This window comes from Mercenaria mercenaria, chromosome 1 (genome assembly GCF_021730395.1).
Source record: "Mercenaria mercenaria strain notata chromosome 1, MADL_Memer_1, whole genome shotgun sequence".
Taxonomy (NCBI): Eukaryota; Metazoa; Mollusca; class Bivalvia; order Venerida; family Veneridae; genus Mercenaria; species Mercenaria mercenaria.
Window position 1 is genome coordinate 32,426,698 of NC_069361.1, and position 18,166 is coordinate 32,444,863.

General features: G+C 33.0%; 1 protein-coding gene across 1 annotated transcript; it reads right to left on the reverse strand.

Annotated features, from left to right (window-relative positions):
• Positions 1-1,051: 1,051 nt before the first annotated feature.
• On the reverse strand, positions 1,052-16,825 carry LOC123541917 (neuronal acetylcholine receptor subunit alpha-5-like). Its single transcript, XM_045327542.2, has 4 exons — positions 16,675-16,825; positions 5,377-5,499; positions 4,000-4,092; positions 1,052-2,600 (listed from the first exon to the last, which is right to left on the reverse strand). Exons 1-4 carry the CDS (start codon positions 16,783-16,785, stop codon positions 1,893-1,895), a joined length of 1,035 nt encoding a protein of 344 aa, XP_045183477.2. The 5' UTR covers positions 16,786-16,825; the 3' UTR covers positions 1,052-1,892.
• Positions 16,826-18,166: the final 1,341 nt, after the last annotated feature.

The following is an 18,166-nucleotide window of genomic DNA, read 5'->3' on the forward strand; positions in this document are numbered from 1 at the left end:
CTAAACCACAACGATGATGTATATCTACGCTTTACTGTCGTTTCACAATGCAGTTTTCCCATTGGTCACATCCGGTAACATACACATTTACCGTACCGCTATTGTTCCGCCTTTACGTAACGTCAAAGCAATTGTACATAGGTTTATCGTTTATAATGCAGAAGCAAATTTAACATGTATTAATAAGGTAGCCTGTCAAATAGATATGTACTTTGTTGACTTTGAAACCTATGTAAAAGTACATTTGTAAATATATTGTCTACAGTCATACGACAGACTAGCATAGTATATCATTTAACCGGGAAAATGCAGTTTAATATAAATAGGTTAGATACAAGTAGCCACATTATAAGAAAAACATCTAAGCAATCATACTGTTTTTCTCATTATTTATATATTCTAGCATAAAACTGCTGTTTTTGTCCCTTTTCTGGGGTGTTTTAAAAGAAGAGAAAACGTGTGTTAACAGAGAGATTCTCGCGCTCACGTGCTGTTATAACACCTTTTTATATATGCGCGTTCCGTGGCAAAGCGTAAACGTATTACGGCCACAAAACGGATAATTCAAAAGGAAATGACGTCAACGTGAAAAAACAACGTAGACTTTACCGCGCATTTCATGGAAATTTAATGTGGGATAATATATTAATTTACTTGGTTTTTACGCGTTTTATGCTAGAATACCGTTAGCGCATGTTCTTTTCGTGTTATAACATCTTCAGAATCCCTCGGGATTCTGCAGATGTTATAACACGAAAAAACATGCGTTATCCCTACAATAAAATAATGTATCTCTGACAGGTAAAAACAATAAAAAGTAAGGAAATCGTTTCAAACATACGCAAATGTTCAGCTCTCACATGCCACTTTTAAAAATGGAGTTCTAAACAAATGTTTTAAATGAATCCAATAAACAATATAATATGAGCTAGATACTTAAATGAGGCATTGATGGGAATAAAAGTATATGAGACTGCATATTTCAATTAACTGTAATTTTGACATTTTATCAACAATATACTTTTCTAAATGAGTAAAAAATGTGCATGAGTAAAAAATGTGCATGAAAAAGTCTAAGTATTACGCTAGAAGATTTGGTAGTGCATGTTGTCATAAAAGCTTTCATTCGTATCCACAAGAAAGAAATATACAACATTCAGAATGTGAAAAATGAGGCATCTCTCCCGTATGTGTAGACAAATTTAAAATGACCCGAAAAGGCATTTATAGTCGGAAGAATTCTAAATCGATATAATCTAATTATAAACACATGCTTCCTCTTTTTTATGACACTATTTTATTAAAAGTTTGTCTTTGTTTGAAAACAGAATGTAAAGTTTAAGTTTTTGTGATGCATCGTTTTAGATAATTTATCCCTTTTCATACAAATTATTCACAAAGTAACCTTTCTTTAATATTTCTTAGATTAATGTAACTTTGAGAAGCTCTACATAATCCAATTGTTTTGTCACCAGATTATTAGAAATTTAGAAGAGGGCAATAAAATTTTATACTTTGCTGAACATAACCAAATTATTTTTACGAATTCAAATGTCCTAGTGATGACGTCATAAAACAGTTAGCCCAGGCTTTCATGGTTGACTGATTCGAGTGTTCCATATCCAGAAATTGTCATCTGGTATTGTTCTTTAAGAAATGTATTATCTTAAGTCTCTACTAAAGTTTGCAAGGTTCGGCCATATTTTAGGATTTATAAGCCGGGCTATTATATAAATATAAATTTATTAGTGTCGTCTCCGAAAAAAAAAGTCCGGGCTAAAAGCTCCAACCTTATGTTATCTATATATCTGATTGTGTCAAACAGTCATTGATTTCGAAGAGAGGTATACTTCATTGAAATTTGCTTGCCCTCTGAAGACGGGAGAATGATATCATTTCAATCGATTTGGTACCAAGATTATAACGCAGAAGAAAATTACAGTCGTGATTATAAATACGAGTGTGAAAACAATACTAGCTATCTTATCTACTGCGTCAGTAACCATTGTCCAAGTTGCTGGCTCAGTTGTTTCTTTCAAATCTTTCTCAATTGTATTCCCTTCAGAAGTTTCACCTTTAGTAATATGTTCTAATGGATACACTTCCGCTGCTTTCTTTCTTCTGCAGCACGCTCCAGAAATTCTCACGAGAAAGACAAGAACGCGCGGTATCCTCGTGCTCTCGTCTATAAATTCGACTTTTGTCAGAAGTACAGACAAAATTGTGATGATGGTTGACTGACAAGTTTGGATAACCAGATAAATAGAAAACAAAGAAATCTTCTCGGAATTTGGCGGCATTACCGTATCCACGATAGTAAAATACACGGAAAAAGCGAGGAACACAGTAACCGCGTATCCCGACCTATCGCCTCCATTAGGAAGAGCAAACACAAAAAGGTCCAAAATGGTTAATAACAGAACTGGAACAAACAGTGTCAACATCTCGTGTAAATGCTTTCTTTGAATTTTTAGTTTGTAAGATAACACATCAACATTAGCTACTTTTCTCTTTTCTACACTTGTTTCTAGGATTTCCCAAAGTGCGTTTGTACTATAACTTTCTAAACCAACTGTGTCGGAGAATGAAGTCAATTTTACCTGTTTTGTAGAAAACAAACTCAATATCACTCCTGCAGCCGAGGATAAAAGTGGAGACATTATGTATGTGAGGTTTCCAACTTATATTCTTACATTTTAAAATCAAACTCTTCGAGAAGCGTGCTCTAAACTTGTAAAAATGGTGAATTGCACAGTATCTTCATTAAATATCTTATCGATATATGCACTCTATATCTAAACATTTAAAATTGTACTCGTGAAAATAGGTGATAAATTCGGTGGCATAGTACTATACTTTTGAAAGTTAACGTATTCAGTCACACTCTTTTCGGTATATAGTTTTAAAACATTGATAAATTACTATCTGACACTGTAGAAGCAAAGTGTGGTCTTTACGCATCTTAATACATCAAACTTAAGTACAGTGTATAATGCCACATTCTTTCAAAAATGTTTAGACATTAAATACATTGTCTTGACTTAATATATGTCAATGTTAGTTTGCAGCAAGATACTAGTTTTTCTTCTTTTTTATGCAAAGCATGTCTAATCACCACCATGGATATACAAAAGATTACAATTATTCTGTGGCGCGTCTTTAATTTCAAAGAAACTGCAGTCCCACTTGAATATGGTATAAGGGGATTATTGAATAGACGACCACAGACACGACCTATACTGAGGTTAAAAGAACTTAATGAAATCTGGAAAAAGATCCTTTGGAAACAAAGAATGCAACCAGGCAGAATAATAGCACACTCAGTTTGATTGAGTCTGTTCGTGAGAGGTAATGAAGTGTGCAACACCTCTTACGCCCCCTAGCACTTAAGCGGAACTCTATTACACATATGTTGAATGGACTCCATGATCCTAAAGGATCAGAAAAAATAACAATACCGATCTGAAAGACGAATGGACCTAGCTGAACAAATAGACTATTAATACATTTTTGGTGTTTTGTTATATGGGTTGCAGAATGAGTATTTATTGTACTGACACGGACTTTAAATTAAATATTTGTAACAAGGAAATATAGATGACTTGAACGTAAGTCTTATGTTTGCATTTTGTTCACATATAAGTTGAACACATTTCGTATCCACGCTTTATATCTATGTTTGTATTTTGTTTGAATATAAATTGAATACCTCTCGTGGTCACACTTCCTGAAACACTACTTTCTGATTCCCAGAATGTGAAACATGTCTCTTAGTTATTTAGATAACATTCTGAAACGCGTATAACTTTTGAACATGCTTAAATTGTTTAAGATAAAAATATAGAAAAATAGAGCGAATTAAATGAGTAAAATGTCGTTAACAGCATTTAAAAATTGTAAATTTGTGATATTAATCATGTCTATTATGGCAGATACTAAGCTCATGTAACAATATCTTTAGATACTTTTAGGGAATTTCGGAATAAAATCCTTTCTTACCGAAGTGTAACTCCATGGCGTAAATTGAAGCTCGCATGTATGAACGTCAAACGGAAAATAAGTCATTTCAACCTCGCATGACGTCTCAAACAGCTGAAGTATAATTCAGACAAAAAAGTAAATCACTGTGGTAAAACTGGTATAATAAAGAATTGACCGGGTAGAGGATAAACTATAATAGTAATATCTTTAATGATGTAAAATTAAAAAAAAAACCCACTTATACAGCAAAACAGATACAATGAAATTAAAACTGTATAAGGGATATACCGTACTATTATTATCTGGCCACCACATGACCCTTAAAGACTGCTGTTAATAACATCTTTAAGAAGATCCTTTGGAAGCATAGCCAGAAAAGTTAAGAGTAAGTCGGTTGAAAGTTAGAAGTAAAGACGTTGCAGATGGAAATAATGAAGATGGAAATTATGAACATAAAAATTAGAAATAATAGTTTGCAGTTGGAAGTGATTAAGTTAGGATTAAGAACAGAACAGAAGTTTTGTTTGACTTAAGCATACAGCTCATCGTCATATGGCATAACATTACATGACAGTCACAATTTCACAAAACATACTGTATCATATATATAGTATTCATTCTACATTTGGCAATTTAAAGATTTGAGAGTGATCACTTTTTAAAGTCGTTACATATTTAAGAAAAACATAAACATAGAATAAAATATAATGTACACTATAATCATTAGTTATATAAACATTCATTATTTTGAAACACTTTAGGCAAAAAAACGGCTAATTTATGTAGAACAGACCTAAAGACCTGCTCCAGTGCTACCTTTTACCCTTAAATTGTCACTGAAAAAGCATGAAAATCCTGACTATGAACAGTGACGCCTGTCAAAATAGAGTCTATTTTATATGAAATTCTATATAAAATACCTGTGGTTTTTGTGCTAAAGTGTGGAACGTGGCCGTTAATTGTTACCTATTGTAATCATGGGTTGCATACACAAAATAGAATTTGATAGTCGTGGAGCAGGGCTTTAAGGAAGTTGGAAGTTAGAATTCCGAAGTACTGATGCTAGAAGTCCCTTCAGGGCATCCATAGTATCAATCTATTACTTTTCAACAAAATATTTACATTTTATTTACTGACAGATCATTGTTGAAACAAAATTAATTTAATAAATTTATTTATCCCTATTTATTATTAATAACAGACGTATTTATTGAGAATATTAGGTTACTGTCTCTCTGAAATTACATTTATCTAGCAAGTCAGAGAAAGGTTTATCCATCCGAAGCTCTGCTGAGCTTAACCTTGACAAAGTCAAGGTCGATTGACTCAGGCTTAAAAACGTTCTTCGTACCGTACCGTATTGGGGTAGAATAGATACAACTAAGTTCACAATACCTCCATCGGAAACCATCTAATCCAGCCGTCGGAATAATTCTCAACCATAATTGTCTTATGGCCCAAAGCTTCATAAGCTTTGTTAGAGTTGTACAAAACTATGTCAGGTCTCCAAACATCATCCTTGAATAAAGAACATGACAAAAGTAAATGTCAGTTAACTAAACATTTTTAGTAAACTTAGTTCTGTAATTAACTTAGTTGTTTAGTTAACTTAGTTGTGTTTTTTCCGCTTTTATTAAACGACATTACGCAGCAGCATTCTGAAACATTAAAAACCTGCGAAAAATTGTGAAAATCGGACTACAACCAATATATATATTTATATAGCAGCCATTTTGAACCAGTGAAACCTTTTATTTAAAAATGGTCATTCCTATATATGGTAAGTCAATGAATAACAAGGACGACAATCATATTTCAAAGGCCTCTTAAAATGAATGTTAGAGTTAAAGCTTCAAATTTAATTGGATGTGGCATAATGTGCCATAACTAGCATATCTGGTGATTTTATATTAGGAATGATGACGTCACTGTGCCCAAAATGACTACTCGTTGAATGTATGACGTCAAAATGGCTATATCGTTTTTAGGTAGTCCGATTTTCATATTTATTCAGCACTTGTATTGTTTTACAAAACTCTTTAAGAATAGAATATTGTCAAAATATTACGTATCCCCCCCCCCTTAGATTTACGATAGGAATATGATATATTTTTGTGCTTAAATGAAAATAAAACTTAACTGGATACTCGACATTTTTCAATTGTTCTTGGCTGGAGCTCAAAGGCTTGAAGAATAAAATCAGAGATCATTTAATTTTATCAATTTAAAACCCACCACAAACTGGTGACCTACTTCTTCCCACTCAAAGTGAGTGGATATCACCTAAGACGAAACCTATCATATGTGGAGTTATTTATAGACCTCCGAAGCAGTCGAACTTCTACACTATTTTAGAAACTGTTTGTTTAAACACATCAGATTTTATTAGTCCCCTAGTGGCAATTTCGTGTCCGGTCCATAACTTTGTCATTCATTAAGCGATTTTAATATTACTTGGCACAAATGTTCCCCATGATGAGACGACGTGTCATGCGCAAAACCCGGACCCCTAGCTCAAAGGTCAAGGTCACACTTGGAGGTCAAAGGTCAAAAGGGATTTTTTCCTGTCCGGTCCATAACTCTCCCATCCATGAAGGGATTTTAATATCGCTTGGCACAAATGTTCCTCATAATAAGACGATGTGTCATGCACAACTTTCAGACCCCTAGCTCAAAGGTCAAGGTCACACTTAGCAGTCAAATGTTTACATGGCATGAACAGGGTCTGTTTCGTGTCCGGTCCATAACTCTGTCATTCATTAAGGGATTTTAATATCACTTAGCACAAATGTTCCCCATGATGAGACGACGTGTCATGCACAAATCCCGGACCCCTTGCTCAAAGGTCAAGGTCACAATTGGGGGTCAAATGTCAACAGGAATTTTTTCCTGTCCGGTCCATAACTCTGCCATCCATGAAGGGATTTTGATATTATTTGGCACAAATGTTTCCCATGATGAGACAACGTGTCATGCGCAAAACCCGGACCCCTCGCTCAAAGGTCAATGTCACAATTGGAGGTCAAAGGTCAATTAGGTTTTTTTTCCTGTCCGGTCCAGAACTCTGTCATCCATCAAGGGATTACAATATTACTTGGCATAAATGTTCCAATTAAAGAGACGACGTGACATGCATAATACCCAGAACCTAGTTTAAAGGTCAAGGTCACACTTTGAGATCAAAGGTCAATAGGATTTTTTCCCTGTCCTGTCTATAACTTATAAACAGGATTTGAATATCAGTTGGCACAAATATTCCTCTGGATGAGACAACATGTCGTGCGCAAAACCCGGGCCCTAGGTCTAAGGTCAAGGTCATACTTAGAGGTCAAAGGTCAAATTCAAGAATGACTTTGTCCGGAGCATTTCTTCTTTATGCATTGAGGGATTTTGATGTAACTTGGCACAAATGTTCACCACCATGAGATGGATTGTCGTGCGCAAGAACCAGGCCCCTAGGTCTAAGGTCAATGTCATATATAGAGGTCAAAAGTCAAATTCAAGAATGACTTTGTCCGGAGCATGTTTTCTTCATGCATGGAAGGATTTTGATGTAACATGGCACAAAAGTTCATCACCATGAGTTTCCACCCTTGTTTTTAGAATTACGTCCCTTTGTTGTTACTATAAATAGATTATATTGTAACTTTTTTATTACTGGCCGTAGGGAAAATTCGAGACCACTTTTCTGTGGTACAACATGCATGTTACATCCAATTTTTAGGTGTCTTTTGACCTATCTTTACCTGGTAAAGAGTTCCTTGTTGACTTACATTCTTTTTTTTTTAGGATTAATTTCCCTTTGTTGTTAATATAAATAACTTATATGATATCTTTTTTATACTCGGCCAAAAAAAAAAAAATAAATATGAAAACAACTGTAGGTTTTTATATATGAAAATTTTAATCCAAGTGTTTTGTTATCACATATTGTATATATAGTATAATATTGTTTATACATCATTGACAGATATCAGTTCATTATGTTTTACTGCAGTAGAGAAAATTAGGTGCCTTCCAGTAGGGGACTTTGTATTGCATGGCAATACTTCATTCACTTGTTTCTTTGGAAACATACATTTTAGGGAATATGAACATAGACGTTTGCAAATGCAGTAAAAGGTATGCACTGTTTAGTAGCCTGAGAACTATTATGGACATGTTTCATTTTAAGCAACTGATTTCTTACTTTACTAGAATTGGCAAAGTGTCATCTACTATCATCTGTCTTACTTTAGTGTCTGACAATGACAAAATTTTACCATCTGGTGTTATAAACGCATCATTTTATAATATATTGCACTAGAAAAATTAGTAACATTTTATTGGAAAGCACAATAATGTCAGCATCCGTTCCATGAAAAATTACAATAAGGATGACTTTCAAAACACTTTGTTAAATGTCGACTGATGTTCTGTTATGTTATGTGATAATGTTTCTGATGCATGAAATTCTTTCATTTTTTTTCAAATTTAGCTCCTGTTAAACAGGTTAAACAACGTACTGACTCTTGGATAACACCTGAGATTCTTCAGTGTATAAATTAACGTAACAAGCTATTTCATGTGTATAAGAAAGAAAAGGATGAATAAAGTCTTGAACATTTCAAGCATTTTAGAAATAAAGCTGAGTACCTAATACATAAGGCTAAGTTAAACTTTTTAAAAGATAAAGTTGAAGAAAACAAGAATGATTCTAAGTCACTATGGACTGCTCTAAAAGACCTTGGTCTACCTTTTAAAAAGTCAAAATCTTCATCTTGTTCAAATATAGGTCTAAAAATGGATGATAGCAGTGTGATTTGTTTTGATAAGCAGAAAGTGGCAGAAAAATGTAATGTTTTTACACAACTGTTGCATCAAAGCTAGTTGATAAACTACCACAGTCTCTTTATAAATATGGAAAGAACTTCGTTTTTAGTTTTTACTCTGAAAATGATGTAGTCTTGAATAATTTTTCTTTCTTCTTTTTAAAGTATTTGAACAAGATTACTGTAAGTAAGTCTACTGGGCTGGATGGTATTCCCTCTAAATTTGTAAGAGACGGTGTTTCAATTATAGCTTGTCCTCTCACTCTTGTAATCAATTTGTCATTGATTCAATGAATTGTTCATGACGATTTAAAATCAGCCAGCGTTGTCCCCTTTTTATAACAAAAATGATAAAACTGATATCGGTAATTACCGCCCAGTGTCCATACTTAATATTGTTTCCAAAATCTTTGAACGGGTTGTGTATGACCAAGTGGAATCATATTTAAATGATAAAAAGTTATTCGTATAGATTCCAGTCTGGTTTCAAAAAAAGATTTTCAACTGAAACTTGTCTTGTACATCTTTCTGATTATATGAAATTTGAAATGGATAAAGCTCTCCTCATTGGTATGGTTTTACTAGATCTTCAGAAAGCGTTTGATACTGTTGATCACTCTATCTTTCTGATAAAACTTGAAGGGCTTGGTCTTGCGGAAGATATTATTCGTTGTTTCAGGTCATATTTATCCGAGAGACAACAGCTTGTTGATGTTTCTGATACATGTTCTAAGCCTAGTAAAATTACATTTGGTGTTCCACAAGGGTCAATTCTATGACCTCTTTATTTTTAGTTTACGTAAATGATATGTCTGCAGTAGTCAAAAATAAATGATTACTTTATGCGGATGACTCCGCTATCTTGGTATCTGGTTAAATAGGTCAGCCATTGGAAAAGAATTAACAAAAGATCTTGAATCAGTTAGTCAGTGAGTGGTTAATTGATAACAGCTGTCCCTGCATTTAGGAAAAACAATGTCAATTTTATTCGGCTCAAAGCCCAGGTTAAAATCAGATAATAACCGTCATATAAGTTGCAATGGTCAAACAATAAATTCCACTTCATCTGTCAAGTATCTAGGTGCAACTTTAGATCAGAGTCTTACTGGTGAATACATGGCTAACTCTATTATCAAAAAGGCAACTGCCAAGTTAAAATTTCTGTATAGGAAACAGAAAATTATTACTGATCATACTAAAAGACTTTTGGTTTTAGCTTTGATGCAGTGTCTTTTTTACTATGCTTGTTCTTTTATGTTTCACGGCTTATCTCAATTTTGGAAAAACAAACTACAGGTTACCCAAAATAAATTGATCAGGTTCATACTCAATCTGGAAAATAGGTCCCATGTTGCCCAAGAACATTTTATTTCATTGAATTAGTTACCCGTCTGTGAAAAGAGTGGAACAAATAACACTGTGTCATGTTTTCAAAATTAAGAATGGTCAATCTCCTGACTATATGAGTCAATACTTTGTGTCCCAAGATTCTGTTCATTCATATAGAACAAGGTCTAGTGACAGTGGGTCTTTTATCCTACCTATGGTGAAAGGCTTTGGTTTGAAGTCTTTTTCCTTTTTAGATTGTACATATAACACAAAATTTGAATAATTCCGGTACAGGAAAAAATACAAATGTTACAGTTGTGACACAGCATGTAACAAGAATTTCAAGGTTGAGTAAAATAAACATACAGTAATCAGGGTACATTTACTATAACCAAAAACAGATAACCTTTTAGTTTACCTTTTGACAGAAAGATTTAATATCTAGGATGGATTAGGGGCAATGCAATAGCGTGCATGATACGCACCTGCATTAAATCACTTCATTGCGAGAAGTTGTTCATACATTATAATGAACTGTATTATCAATAATATTAGAAACGCAATAGAAAGGAAACATTTTAAACACAGAACAGTTTTGAAAAAAATTATATTTATTCTATCTTGTTTAAATAACGAAATGGGTTTTTATTATAAATATGTTAGGAGAATCGATCGGTGCTACATGTGAATATCGAAAATTTAATGTGTAGGAAATTTTACAACTCGAAGGAATGTCATTCATTAATTTGGGCAGTATTATAGATAGCACTCATTACAGAAACTATAGTAATTATGCACAGTTGTAGAAATTCGACCGTTTAATAACTAAGAACTCTTGCTATGCTCTGTTATCGTTATATCCAAGTTCAATTATTTTTTTTAAAATTATCTCAAATAAAAATCACATACTAGAAATAATAAAAAAGACCATATTAATTGCACTTTCACAAAATATGAAAGAAATATTTCTTTAAAATCCACTTGTATAGAATACCATCACCGAAGCCAGTAGACAAGTTGTCACCATAATTGCTTAATTGATTGTTTATTCGATTAACCTACACGTGCCTGTACACCACCATGCAATTCATATTGGCGTGATAATCCAATCAAAGGTGATAAGTTTTGTCCTCCATAGTTCAATGTTTATACATGAGGGAACGTATAGTTATAGTGGCACCTTATGGTTAACAGAATGTATGATATGTTAAGTTTCGTTGTTTGATTTTGGCACTTTAAGAAAAGTTATGTATAGGAAATATAAAGAATATGTGCCAATAAAATTGATAAAAACTTATTCAGAAATGACAAATAAGAGCTATGTTTCATTATTAAAAGAGTTTCTTATATAGGGATATTCATAAATGAGCATTATGAGCGACAAAAATTAAAGTCAAAATAGGAGGAAAATGTAGAGTTAAAGCTTATTTTCGCATTCTAAAAGTTATTTGCGTAGTCGAGTTTGACGCAGCTAAATTAATATGCTGGTAAATTGTTTATTGTTGGTGAAAGATCTTTCATCTTTCGTTTGAAAGTTTGTACTTATAGGATTTACATAGTGACAAAATACGTATTCAAATTGAATGTAAAACAAAAAGGTGATGTAGCTTATTTTCGTAATAATATCTTATTTTCGCACTTTAGGCGAATCAATATTTCATTTTCGCACTTTTAAAGCAGTTATCTATTACAAATGTAAGGAATTAAAAGAAGGCATGGGTAATTCTATTTGCGATAATCGATCCACTGACACGCCCACTAAAATCCTGATTGGCTGAACGATTCTCGATTCATGTTTCTCGTTTAGGCATTATGTGATTGGATGATTACAAAATTAACCGTTAGTGAAACCGTTAGTGTCACGGCCGTGTCACGCTGTCACAAATTGACATACGGGCCTTATTTTATATGTATTGTAAATGCAGGTATTGCATCATCTTTTTGTAAATTTTTGAGTTATTGAGGAAATGTCAGATTTCACGCATGAAATACCTCTCATGTTTTTCTGTATTTCATAACTTAAATTTCCATGTAAATTTCATTAAATTCTGTTCAGTAATAAGAAAGTTGATATTTTATAAACTTCAGTAATTTATGTTTTTATCCCCAAAACCACTATAATGGGCCTCAAATTGTCAATTTAAATTCGCGCCAAAGTAGTTAGATTCCCCGGCTATATCGTGAATCCCGTGAAAATGACAATAGTCGGAGTCCACGGCTTAGCCGTGAATCCCATGAAATTTGGTATTTGGCGGGACATTACCCTTTAAATAGACTGGACTAGATATGCCTTGCCCACACCACCTTACGACTTTATAGACGAATCTATGTCTGAATTATTTTCTTGCTAGAAATTTATGCTCGATCGAGGTAAGAAATTTATTTGTTAGATTTTTGTATGATTTTTGCATTACGATTTTTTTTGGGTAAATTTTTGTTCATTCTACAGAATTCTGTAACATTTACTTTTCGGCATATGATTTTAGCTAGTTTCGGTATGTCAGGATGATTTATTAAATTTTTCAGACTTTTGTAAATTATTTCGAAAGAGGAATCTAAAATGTTTCATTTATATAAGATGTAAAATTTGTACTGAAATTTGTAACATGATATTTATAAAGTACTTTGTTTCAAAAACTTATGTCAAACATTTTTGTTAATTATGGAACGCCATTACTGCATTGTATTGTTATGTATAAATCTATATGGCAAGTCTAGTACCATGTATGTATTATATTATTGTAATATGAAATTGTGTGACAGTCTATTGCATACACATACAATGTCCGTTTTAGTGTATGGCATTAGATATTATATGGATGCCAACTATCATATAACGTTTGATTTACATTGAATTTTGTTAATTTGTAGTTGTAAATAATAGCTGCAGTTTATCATGTCCGTATCTATAATGTTTCATCATATACTTTTCATATCATTTCATACTTTAACTTTAGTCTTTTAAGTAAGTAATCTTTGTAATATGGAAGTAATAAGTGACGTATTTTAATCATGTGACGTTTGAACTTAGTAGCACATATGTTTTGTATAAGTAGCACGTATTATTTATGGGAGCCTACGGAGGTATGGTGTACCCAAAGGAGCAGTTTTATGCCCTGACTTATTTGTTTTGCTATGGTGCTTACCATATGTTATATATTTTAGATTCTTCCGCCAGACGATTTTACCTGGTGATGTCATAACCCGGAAGTACAATGCCCGAGGTTCACTTGTCTTCACTCGCCTGGATGTGATATTCCCAGCACAGAGCTTTCGTCCCATGGTTGTGCCGTAAACCGCAAAGACGATGATTTTTGTTATCCTCTGAAGTCATCTCAGGGATGCAATCACCTACCACCATAGGGAGCCAATACGGAATCAACGTATTCACGGTTTAAAGGGACTGGATTTTGAGATATGTTTTGTTTGTGCTACTTAAAGTTCACAATTACATTAAAGACCTGTGTCACGTCAGATTAGAATGGACTATAAGAACTTTTGTATCTAGAGATACTGAACTTTCTTTTTTTTTTCTTTCTTATAATCAGTTTTTTTCTTTTCATATCTATTCATTGTTAATAATCATCTTATGTAAATAAATTTGTAAATATTGTAAAGGGTGTTGATTTGTTTTGATGGTTACTGTCGCCGGTACGGCCTTTCCTGTCACACACGCGCGTGAATAAACGAGATTGCACGGAAATTTTTCGCAGGCTCCACTGTAAATCATGGAATATGCTTCCATCTCAAATAAGGAATCTGTCCAGCCTTGCTGTTTTCAAAAGTGCTGTTAAGGATCTTTTTTTTAAAATATTAGATTACACATGCAGAAATTTGTGCTTTTGTGCCAAACTTTGACCTAGTCTTTAATTAAGTGCAATTTTTAATTAAATATCTTAATTCTTTAATAATTAACATGGAACAATACTAGTTTCATATAATAATAGTATCTTAATGCAATATTTTTTTTTAAATCGAGTTTCATGTCTCTCTATGTCAGAACATCACTAACAGGGATTACAATAGAAATAAGGGATTTCTTCCCTTTTTGTGTTTATCCCAGATATTGATTTACTGACATGGTTCATTACATATGCATATTTCATGGGAACATAAAAATACAGGTGTTTAAGAATAAGTTTTGTCCTCCATAGTTCAATGTAAATTATTTTTATATATATATATGAACGTCAAAACTAACAGCTGAGAAATGAAAATAGCGTGATATAAAAATATATCAAAGATCGTTCCAATAGTCTAATTCAAACGTATTAATTTCGTGTTTTTCACGGTCTTTGTTGCGAATTTTATCTGTCTAACATTTAGCATTTCACTGAAATCTACGGAGCACCGAGATGTTCAGTGTATAGTAACTAGTTCCCACGAGTTAATATCTCGTCACTACGAGATAAATAACTCGTGGCCACGAGATGTTACCGCGTGCCAAAGCGATAGTATCTCATGGACATACGATAATATACTCGTAGCACATGTTAGTACAAATGTATCTCATTCCTAAGACATGATCTTCCAATCTGAATTAGGCATCATTATATTAAGCTTTTTCTTGTAGACCTCCCATGTAATGGAATGTGTTAAGCAAGAATCGGGTCATAACAGTCATTCTGTATAAGCTTAAGCTCATTCTTGTTCAAACGTTTTGAGCTTACCACAACATTTTGTAAAGAACGACATATTGAACAAGAGCATCGCCTTGCGGGTGCTGACGCTCATCTGATTTTTTTGTATAATAGAAATATTGTCCTACCCATGATTTTCTAAGTCTAAAAAGGGCCATCATTTTTGCAAAAAGCAGGATAGAGTTATGTTTCTTGATGTACAGTGTCCACTTATGATGGTGAAAAACTGTTGAAAGTTTTAAAGCAATAGCTTTGATAGTTTATGAGAAAAGTTGACTTAAACATAATACTCAACCAAGAAAATGATTTTCTAAGTCCAAAAGGGGCAATAATAATTGCAAAAAGCAGGATGGAGTTATGTTGCTTGCTGTACAGGGTCAGCTTATGATGGTGAACAAGTGTTGCAAGTTTCAAAGCAATAGCTTTGATAGTTTAAGAGAAAAAGTTGACCTAAACATAAAACTTAACCAAGAAATCTGATATTTTCTAAATCCAAAAGGGGCCATAAATCTTGCAAAAAGCAGGATGGAGTTATGTTTCTTGCTATACAGGGTCAGCTTATGATGGTGAACAAGTGTTGCAAGTTTTAAAGCAATAGCTTTGATAGTTTAGGATAAAAGCTGACCTAAACATAAAACTTAACCAAGAAAACTGATTTTCTAAGTCCAAAAGGGGCAATAATTCTTGCAAAAAGCAAGATGGAGTTATCTTGATGTACAGGGTCTGCTTATGATGGTGAACAAATATTTCAAGTTTCAAAGCAATAGCTTTGATAGTTTAGGAGAAAAGGTGACCTAAACATAAAACTTAACCAAGAAATCTGTTATTTTCTAAGTACAAAAGGGGCCATAAATCTTGCAAAAAGCAAGATGGAGTTATGTTTCTTGCTATACAGGGTCAGTTTATGATGGTAAACAAGTATTCCAAGTTTCAAAGCAATAGCTTTGATAGTTTAGGAGAAAAGCTGACCTAAACATAAAACTTAACCAGGCAACGCCGACGCCGACGCCGACGCCGACAACCGCTTAAGTGATGACAATAACTCATCTTTTTTTTCAAAAAATCAGATGAGCTAATAAGATATTAAATCAGACCGTGCTATAATATTATCATTTTGTCCCTGAAATAGGTTTTTCTTTGCATGAAAGTGTGCCTAAACATGTATTATAACCACAAGGTTTGAGTTTTCTTTTTCACCTAAATGTATTTATATACAACAAGATAAAATAAAAGGCGTGGTAATTACCAGCCACTAAGGTCAGGCGGGCCACCGGGAGGGTTCGAGCCCAAACGTCAGTTACATTTTTAACAAAATATGGCATTATATACGCTTTTTTTATATCTAACAAAATACTTTCATAGTAAACGTAATGAAGAAAATTTGAAAAAAAAAAAACAAAAAAAAAAAACAAATTTAAATACATGTCTGTCTACATCTTAACTGGTGTTATTAAATATTTCAATAAACTGTTATAAGCACTTATGTTGATTTATTTAGTAAATATTTATACCTATATATATTTTCGGTATTACAATTTTGAGAGTGGCTGACGCGACAGTTGATTTTCATATTTCTCGAGATGACCTTTTTCATATCACCCTTTGTAGAATGCAGTATTTATATTATATATTACTGCACGACTCCTTATATAAATTGTCGGTCCGCAGTTTGTGCTATTGAAAGACTCATAGCACAACAACAAATTTTGCTAGGATAATGTGAAAACTTGAAGAAAAAAACATATGAAAATTTATTTCTGCTGTCAAGTAATAATACACTTATTGAATGCTGGTCAAAAGACAAAACTATTAACCCTACCTCTGTCCGTGCTATTGACTACTGACCGGCAGGCCGTTCAATAAGTGTATATTGTATAACTTATTTATGATCTAAACAGGAAGGAAGTGCTTACCTGTGGCCAATAAGTGAAATACAAGCCGTTGTAATCAGATTGATTCCATATTAGGAATACGTCCAACCAATAGATTTTCATATAAACTGAAGTCTGTAGGGTCTCAGACATTTCATCCAAATAATTGATTGACTTTAGGTGAAGAGAAAAATTCACAACTGAAGAAAAACAAGTTAACATTGACAATTAAATATGTAATTACAGTGTTTTTATGAATATATTTGATTCTAGATCTAACTCTTAAAGTAATTAAATGATATTTATGTACAAGTATGCTTTACGATCTTGCTCTATTTAGCATTACTGTAACATTACGATAAGGCACGTTTGGAACAAGTACCGTATATACATGAAAAGAGTGCCACATAAATGTGGTAAATAAAAAAACGAATACAGTGTAACACTTTTACTATAACGACAACGAAAACAACGAGTACTTCTACTACTAGTAATAATAATAATAAAGATAAAAAATCACATAGTTATTGTAACAGCAAAATAGTAATGATAATAATAATAATAATAATTTGTCCGAACAGCATTACTTACAAGTAAATATAAAACTGAGTAGTAAATGTTAGTTGCTGTGTTAAGAGAGCAATTAACTGAATTTTGAGAGAAAAAACTAGCTTAAAACGAAAAGGACACTTCCATACATATGTGTTACCCACAACTAGATTTGTATGTAGCATTTAATACCCCAAAATTATATAAAAATGTTTGTTCATGCCATATAAATCAAAAAGGCATTATTTACACATGTAACATTGTCTTCTTTATAGTATTAAAAGCCAGGTTTTGGCTAAATTTCTTACCATGTTATTACAAGTAAAACGCAATTTGATTTTCTTACATAAATAATAAAATTAGTTGCAGAAACTCTGGAACTTTTAAACACGGTATATCTTATGTCACTGTACACATTACATTCAAGCAGTACATAAATCTCATTCTCAATACTATGTTGTTATTAGCAATACAAAATGGACAAAATCGCCTATCACCAGGCAAAACGTCATATTGCCCAATTTCAATGCGCAGAGGAGTAACTCCAGCTCTAAATTTATACAAAGCTGATCTATGACATTTTGATATTATCATATTACAATACTTTTCGACAACATAGTCTTATGTTACCACCTCTTCCAGATGTACCCCGAATAGCATTTACCTGATTGGACCAATGATTTTTAAATTCTATAAACATTGCTTCTTCAAAGTCTTAAATAACTTGTTTTGTTAACGGTACTGATAAAAATCACCATACTGTGTTTAATTATATTGACACAATTGCTTACACAATTTGCAAATTTACCCATATCGCCAGAGACAGCCAAATTCATGGTATATTTTCCAAGTCCGAGAAAAAATCTCATAGGACTATTATAAACTGCTGTAATACAAGAGAAAGTTTTATGTCCCAAAACTGAAGAGCCGTAACTAATAACTGGCCAAACTGCAGCGTCAAACAGTTTAGTAAAGACATCATATA